Source organism: Balaenoptera physalus (assembly GCF_965194825.1).
Source record: "Balaenoptera physalus genome assembly, chromosome: 7".
NCBI lineage: Eukaryota > Metazoa > Chordata > Mammalia > Artiodactyla > Balaenopteridae > Balaenoptera > Balaenoptera physalus.
In genome coordinates, this window is record NC_138886.1 from 75,067,776 (window position 1) to 75,076,817 (window position 9,042).

The following is a 9,042-nucleotide window of genomic DNA, read 5'->3' on the forward strand; positions in this document are numbered from 1 at the left end:
TCAAGCCCTGGTCTGGGAAGATCCCACATGCCGCAGAACAACTAAGCCTGCGTGCCACAACTACTGAGCCTGTGGTCTAGAGCCCACGAGCCACAACTACTGAGCCCACGTGACACAACTAATGAGCCTGTGCTCTAGAGCCCAAGCCACAACTACTGAGCCCACGTGCCACAACTAATGAAGCCCGCACACCTGGAGCCCGTGCTCTGCAACAAGAGAAGCCACCAGCCCCCACTTGCCGCAACTAGAGAGAGCCTGTGTGCAGCGACGAAGACCCAACGCAGCCAAAGATAAAAAGATAAATAAATAAATAAATAAATTTATTTTTTAAAAAAACTACACTTGTGCTCTAATTGTACTTCTTTGAGAGTTTTCATTATTTTGTTAAAGTTTTCTTTCCTATAGTCTATTAATTCTGTGTTCCACAGAAGCTACCTATTCAACTTATTCAGCTTCATTTTCCTCTCTCAAATTATTGAATTCCTTTAATTGGTCTTTGCCTACTCGTAACTGTTCCCTCAGCATCTGGACAGCTCAGACTACTGTTATTTATTAGAGAGTAAAAAACCAGCAGGTAATAAAAAACATGGAAATTTTCAGCACCAAGGACCAAACATGTTAACTAACTTAGCCCTCCGTTGAAGCACTGGAACGAGGTTTTTATAAGTCTGCCCACCAGGTTCAGTTCTCTTCTATAGAGATTAACAGGACTGAATTGTCCCTTTAAGCACAAAGCACATAGCAAATGTCAGGAACATGCACTAAAGCCAGCATCTTCTCACATTAACTCCCTGTCCCACCTTCACTGTTTCACACTGCAGTATATCTCCCCATTCATAACTAAGATTATTAATAATAAAATAGTAAACAAATAATAACAAACAAGTCACATTAGCTCATTTAATCCCAATAATCCTATTGAAGCAAGGATTACCCACATTTTACAAATGTATAAAGTGATGTTAGGGAAGGTTACGTGTCTTAAAGCCAGGTCCATTAACATGAATGCTTATATAATCTCTTCAGAACTAACATTCCTCCTACTTCCACATTCATTTGGGTGACCTCAGGCACACAAATCTTTCTGGGCCTTATCTTTCCATTTGTAAAATGATGATGCTAATACCACCTACCTCACAAGGTTGTTGTACAAACCCAATGAGTGAATGAAGGCATATAAAGTGATTAGAACAGTGTCTGGCATACAACACTTACTGGCTCAGTAAGTGTTAGCTTTAATATTATTATTTATCTGGCATCTTTAGCTTATTTGGCATCTTCTAGCTTAGTATTATTATTTATTTGGCATCTTGTAGCTTTTGTTTTTTAAAGCCTATATTCTCAAATAACTCAAAAGAATCCCAATGATCTGGCACTTATCAGGTCCACAAGTGGCTACTATGACAGTTTTGGGTAATATTTGTGATTGCTTAACCTGCTCATTGCAGCGTTTAAAAGCTAACATGATCTGTCTTACAGTAACATTGTAAAAGTGGGTTCTTCGCAATAGTCACTTTGAATCTAATCACCATTTTTTTCATTAGAAAAAAAATTTTTTTAAGAGAATTAAGTTTCTAATCTGATTGGCTATCCATCAAATGGCTTCTAACAGTAAAAAAGGTAGCATTAATGTTCAGGAGTGAACAATAAAGGATTTAAACTTGACAACACCTCAAAAACTGGGAAAAATAAACAGAGGCAAACAAAGAGGCAAAATATTTGCCTTAAATAAAGGCAAACAAATGTAATCAAGCAGAAGTTGATGCTCTGTAAGAAACATCAAGAAGCAAGACGGTTAATTTAGATAATTTAAGAAACTAAGGACTTCCCTGGTGGCGCAGTGGTTAAGAATCTGCCTGCCAATGCAGGGGACACGGGTTCGATCCCTGATTCAGGAAGATCCCACATGCTGCAGAGCAACTAAGCCCGTCATGCACCACAACTACAGAGCCTGCTGTGTTCTAGAGCCTGCGAGCCACAACTACTGAGCCCACGTGCCACGTCTACTGAAGCCCATGCGCCTAGAGCCTGTGCTCCACAACAACAGAAGCCACTACAAAGAGAAGCCCACGCACCGCAATGAATAGTAGCCCCCGCTCACTGCAACTAGAGAAAGCTTGTGCACAGCAACAAAGACCCAACGCAGCCAAAAATAAATGAATAAATAAATAAAAAGAAAAAGGAAAAAAAAAGAAACTAAAAAGTACTAAAAAGTGACAAGTCTTGTAAATGGTTAAACTATCTGAACTAGATTAGCATACTACATAGACAATTTAAAGCTAAGTATTTTGAAGGAAAATCAATAGCAAGACTTTTTAGAAATGTGTACATTTTCTACTCTGTGGGTAAGTATCAATCATCCTGTGACACTCCTAGGCAAGATGTATGTGATGACCAAAAATCTACTGATTATGAGGCAACCAAGATACAATGATTTCTTCAGTACTTCAGTATAAGTAGATTATTTGATGCCCTCTACAGTTATAACATGAAATTAAATTATCTTTTTTCAGTGATACTTACCCAATAGCATTGTATTAGAAATGAAATTATACTCAAGGTTTCAGGTTAAATATGTGCTACTTATTTATGCGACTGCCTCTGGTTATCTGTTTTTATTTGTGCTACTGCCTATAGCCAAACTCTGCAAACAGAGATAAAAGTCAGTCTTTGGCAACTACCAAAAAAAAAATTGTTTTAGTCAAAAATCATCAATAGATAATAAAATCAGTTGGTGAAAGTTTGATGAGCCCATGGCAGAGCAGAATAATCTAGAAAAAGAAATTAGCATGTTGCTTCTTGATTAGTCAGCATCCCAAAACATCAGGTATTTTTCATCATCACAATAATCAAATTATATGTACCTATATAAAGTGAACCACCTTACTATCTCAGCTGTGAAAAGAAGCTATTATCATCAAACATTAATAGGTATGTAGAAGATATTCAGCGAGATAAAGTCTTCTAAACTACTAACATAATGTTTGGTAGAGTAAGTATAATACTTAATAAACAGTGGGTATCACTAGTGATACGTATATTCAAATTCCAAATGAGAAATGTGATTCTGCTTGAGGTTGGCATTGTTGCAGTCCTATATCTGAGCAGTAGTTTAAGAAAATCATCTTAATCCTGAAAGCAATTAACTTCATTCTCATATATACCAAAAAGACTAATCATTACAAGTAAAAAAATCAATCCAACATTGTTGAATCACTTTATATAAATATAACACAGAAAAACAATCACATTCTTGAGGTAAGAAATCACCAAAGGGATAACAAAGAAATTCTGAAATAAAAATGAAAGTTTTTAACTTACTGACTAACTAAATCAGATCCCATCTTAGAGCCATCATCTGCCTCTTCTTCCACATCAGAGTCCATACCATTGTCACCTTATGAATGACAGAAAAAAAATAGAAAGCATGCTCATAGAATGTCAGAGTGATTTAATCATTATACAGAAAGTGTCATGTATAAAGTGACGATTAAAAAACTTGAGAGTTGCTGAAAGATGACATCTTTAATTGCCTATATTTAAAATGCCTTATTAGGTACTTGTCATTGCTTTCCCTTTATCTATTTTATGAATGTACAAAATATATATAAGAATGTGTGTACATATAATACTTACAAACTATACACACATGTACACATCTATTACCATTTTACATTTAAAAAAGATGTTATCTCTGGAAATTGAAATCCTCCATTTTTTTGTTCCTTCTCTTGTAATGCTAATGCTAATATCCTTGTAGAGTCCAAAAAGAAAAGCTTTAAAATCCAAAATTCTACAGGTAATATATAAAAAGAAGAGTCTTACTTCAGGCAGACAGATAAATGTTGGCAATTCTTCTAACTCTGCATTTGGGACTTATTAGAGCAGAAATGGTATTCAACAGATAATTAAAAGCAGTAAGAATATAAAGCAGAAAATTTTAAAATATTTTAAGAGAAGGCTTTGCCTTCTCAATAAGTAATTTTTTTACAGCATTTTGGGTAAACATTTTTTATTTCATTTTTTTATTGTGCACAAACTTAATGTTCTTACCTACACAACTGATTTGGAAAAACCATACATACATCAAAAAGTCCATTCCTGAGATGCTATTCTGATATGTAAACTATATTTCTGTACAGAGGTAAAAATACTCAGTGATTACCCAATAATAAAATTAAAGTAACAGTCAAGTTAAAAAAAAACAACAAAAAAAAGAATACCTCAGGATTTATGCTAAGCATAGTATTAACCACTAAGTTACCAGAAGGTAGAAATACGCATTCTTACCCTCAAGAATCTTCAAGATTTTTTTTTCAGACAGGAGCTCTAACTGTTCCTGGCACAGTTTTTTAATTTCTTCTATTGAACAGTTCTAAAGAAAATGACATTTTAAAAAATGCATTTATATAACACAGCACCAATGTAAACTAGAAAACAGCAACCATTTAAAAAAAGAAAGTCTGCTAAGCAAAATCCTACAGTAAAACAAATTAAAAGTCACATAAATTTTTTTCTGGGATGAAATGTGAAGACCTGCCAGTTAACATGTAAACATTATAATTTATAGAGTTTTGATTTGGATATATAAAGTCACGTTTATTATGAAAGAACAAACTGAAGAATAAGTAGGTGCCCAGATATTCTTAATAGCAGCCTACTTATGTTAGGTAATACCTCTAAAGGCTTAAATATTCAAGTCCTAGTTCCATACATCTTAGATATATATGATGTTGGGCTTAACTTGTCCACGGCCTTTTTTCCACATCTGTAAAATTAGAATACCATGTATTTCCCTGAATAATTTTCAGAGATAAATATATGAAAACATTTATGAATTTAATGAAATATAGGCTATTACCAACTATCATTGCATACTGTTACACAGCAGTACACTACTTCTTAAAGCACCAGAAAGAATCAGTATACCTCTAACTTAGTTACTTAAACTGCCTGTATTTAGTAGAATAATTTCCAGAAGGTCAAAAAATTCCTTACCTAAATATAGTAAAGTACCCTATTTCTTCCTGGCAAATTTTTAAATAGACAAAGCCATTTACGGTTCTACAAAATCCCTTCTTTATATCTTTTTGAAGTAGCTCATATTAGTTGAAAACATCCAATTATAATTTCCATTAAGTAAAATGATTGCTATAAAAAAAGTGTTTGTATATTTCTGTATATGTGGATAGCCTGATAATGTATGTAATGAAGTACCTTTAACACATCAGGAAGCATCTTCTGTAACTTCTTCTCTCCTATGATACAGAAACACTGCTGAAGCATTTCTTTTTTGTCTGATATATAGAAACTAACTGGTTTTAATGCCACAGTCAGGTCTAATCCACCTTCTTCAAGGTCACTGTGCTCTGCCAAGAATAACTCTTTTTCCAGAGTTGGCAAAAGATATTTGGCTTCCTAAAATTAAAAGAGATAAAGAACCATTAAACAATAGAAATATGTCTATAATGTCATACATTTTCATTTAATAAAATCTTCATTAAACATTTCCAAATTCTTTTTTTGCACAAATTATTTATTTAAAACCACAGGAAAGATTATTTAATTGCTCAGTATTCTTTGAAGTTACTCTCCACTCTGTAATTATCAATAAATTGAGAAAAAGTGAAGAGATAATATCTTAGGACACACAAATGAAAATATACTCAATACTGAATGATTTCCTACAATTTTAGACTTGTGGAATACGATATTCCTCCAGTAGACAAGTCACCCAAGAATTTTATGTATGCGTTGTCATTCTTCTTAATTCATAAAAAGAAATGGGATAGCAGCAAAAATGTTATAAACCACAAATATTATATAATAAAGTATCATTGCTTACCAGAAGCTATTGTCATTTTTTAAAACAAAGATTTCTTTTTTAAAAATATTTATTTATTTATTTATTTATTTATTTTTGGTGGCATTGGGTCTTAGTTACAGCACACGGGCTCTGTAGTTTGCAGCGCGCAGGCTCTCTAGTTGAGGCGCATGGGCTCAGTAGTTGCAGCGCACAGGCTTAGCTGCCCCGCGGCATGTGGGATCTTGGTTCCCCAACCAGGGATCGAACCCGCGTCCCCTGCATTGGAAGATGGATTCTCAGCCACTGGGCCACCAGGGAAGTCTCTATCATTTTAAAAACTGTTATATATCTAATGATATTCAAACAGGCAAGTAATTTAAGACATTTCAATCAATTTTACCTCCTATCTCCCAAATCTATCCAGTCTCTCCAAATCTACTGCCATAATCCTGATCCAAGGTACCATCCTCTTTTTGCCTAGATTATCTGTAGCACTTAACTGGACTCCCTACATCTAATCTGAGGTCTTGCCAATCTGTTTTGTATACTGTCACCAAAATGGATTTTATAAAATGCACATGTACTCATCCTTCCTATTTACTGATATAAGCTGTCAATGACTTCCCACTGTTCTTAGGGTAATATAGTCTATTAGGTCCTTCATACTCATTGTGTTCCAAACACAACGACCTTGTCTGAACTACTCAAACATAAGATGTTCTCCCTTCATTTCATACAGGCAGGGCTTTTGTACACACTGTTCTTCTGTCTAGGAGAGTCTTTCTTCCCCACTTCCCCATCACTCTATACTCCCAAGATCAACAAACTCAGGTATCAATTTAAAAGTCATTTCCTAAGGAAAATCCCTAACTATATTATTCAAGTAGGTTTCCTTTTTATACTTTCTAATGCAATTGTTTAAAATGCAGTTTAAAAACAGGCTAATTTTAAAGAATACTATGATAATTACACTGAAAAAGCAAAGGTTAGCTCTTGTAATTGCTCACAAAGCAATTCAGGTGTTAGCAAGGATGTAAAGGAACTGAACTCCCATAGTGTGCTAGTAGGAATATAAAATAGTGCAGCTGGTTTGGAAAACGGTTTGTAGTTCCTTATAAAGTTGCCATACGATGCAGAAATTTCATTCCTGGATATATATCCAAAAGAAATGTAACCATAATTACACAGAAACTGCACAGAAACTGGCACACAAATGCTCACAGCAGCATTATGCATAATAGCCAAAAGTTGGAAACAATCCAAATGTCTATCATTTGATAAATGAAAAAATTAAATGTGGTACTAGCCACACAATGAAATATTATTCAGCTACAAAAAGAAATGAAGTACTGATATGTGTTAAAACATGGGCAGACTCTGAAAAAAAAATGCTAGGTGAGAGAAGCCAGACACAAAAGATCACATATGATTCTATTCACATAAAATGCCCAGAACAGGGAAATTTATAAGTCTATAGAGGGGACTTCCCTGGTGGCTCAGTGGTTAAGAATCCGCCTGCCAATGCAGGGAACACGGGTTTGAGCCCTGGTCTGGGAAGATCCCGCATGCCGCAGAGCAACTAAGCCCATGTGCCACAACTACGGAGCCTGCGTTCTAGAACCGCAGCCACAACTACTGAAGCTGGCACGCTCTAGAGCCCGTGCTCCGCAACAAGAGAAGCCACCACAATGAGACGCCCACACATCGCAACAAAGAGTAGCCCCGCTCGCCACAACTAGAGAAAGCCCACGCGCAGCCACGAAGACCCAACGCAGCCAAAAAAAAAAATCTACAGAGATAGAAAGTAGATTAGTGATTGCCTAGGGATGGAATGGGTATATGGGTGTAGGGGTAGTAGGGATGACAGCTAAAAATTACACATAGGGTTTCTTCTGGGGATGATGAAAATATTTTAAAATTGACTACAGTGATGGTTGCACCACTCTGTGACTATACTCAAAAACCAGTGAACTGTATACTTGAAATTAGTAAATTGTACGGTATGTGAATTATATCTCTATAAAGCTGTTAACAACAACAATAGGGAATGCAATACACAACAAATATTATGGCACTATTGGAATTTTGCGATGTTCTCTACATGCCTAATATATAATGACTTCTTTTTTTCTTTTACAAATACAGTTACTTCCCATGAGAAGTACAGTTTAGTTCTGTATGCAAATGCTTATAGAATCCTTATTATTGGTCTCCCCATAATAATAAAGAGTACTAAAGACATGTACACTATTTAAGATGAGAATGGTGATATCCAAAACTGAATCTAAAAGGGGTGGAAAAAATGCATAGATCTGTAACTATTGAAGAATTTGGGGAAAAAAAGATGGCGGTTAAGGGAAAAAACACTACCCCTAGAAAAATCCACCAGACCCCTATAGCTGTATGGTCCAACAGTCAAGTTCCAACATATCTTTGAGAAAAAGATATAAACTACTCTGGAACACACCAAAAAAAATGCAAAGCTTTCCCAACTCAATCCATAAGGCTACCATAACCCTGATACCAAAACAAGACAGGATAACTACAAAAATAAAAACAATAAGCTGATTTAACTTAAGAACATAGGCACAAAAGTAAAAATACTGAATTTCAGCGGAGTACAACAACCAAATCAACAAATCAAATAGTATTTATCCCAAGAATGCTGAGGACAATTCAATATAAGTTAACTTATCAATAAAATTACATAATCAGATTAAGAAGCAAAACTGATCACCTCAACAGAATGCCCTAAAGGCATCTGATAGAACTCTATAACGCTCAGAAAACCACGAATTAAAGAAAATTTCCTTAACTTGATCAAAGGTATCTTTCAGAACCTATGGCAAATACACCTACTGGTGTAAAATTAGAAATGTTTCCACTACAAAAAAGAATGGGAAAAGAATGCCTACTATGAACGCTTGTGTTCAACACTATACTAAAAGCCTTAGATTAAAAAGAAAGAAAAGGACTTCCCTGGTGGCGCAGTGGTTAAGAATCCGCCTGCCAATGCAGGGGACATGGGTTCGAGCCCTGGTCTGGGAAGATCCCACATGCCGCAGAGCAACTAAGCCCGTGTGCCACAACTACTGAGCCTGCGCTCTAGAGCCCGTGAGCCACAACTACTGAGCCTGCGTGCCACAACTACTGAAGCCCGCGCGCCTAGAGCCCGTGCTCCACAAGAGAAGCCACTGCAATGAGAGGCCCGTGCACCGCAATGAAGAGCAGCCCCC

General features: G+C 35.8%; 1 protein-coding gene across 10 annotated transcripts in view; it reads right to left on the reverse strand.

The window, feature by feature from the left end:
- The window catches only part of CAAP1 (caspase activity and apoptosis inhibitor 1), a 105,677-nt gene that overhangs the window by 95,347 nt on the left and 1,288 nt on the right, over nucleotides 1-9,042 (reverse strand). For all 10 annotated transcript variants that reach the window (XR_014266014.1, XR_014266015.1, XM_082470506.1 and 7 more), the window contains exons 2-4: nucleotides 5,218-5,418; nucleotides 4,291-4,375; nucleotides 3,322-3,397 (exon numbers count right to left, since the gene is read on the reverse strand). Coding sequence is in view for 8 of the 10 variants with exons in the window: in XM_082470506.1 (XP_082326632.1) it covers nucleotides 3,322-3,397; nucleotides 4,291-4,375; nucleotides 5,218-5,418 (362 nt within the window). In the remaining 2 variants the exon portion in view is untranslated. The remainder of the gene's footprint in view (nucleotides 1-3,321; nucleotides 3,398-4,290; nucleotides 4,376-5,217; nucleotides 5,419-9,042) is intronic.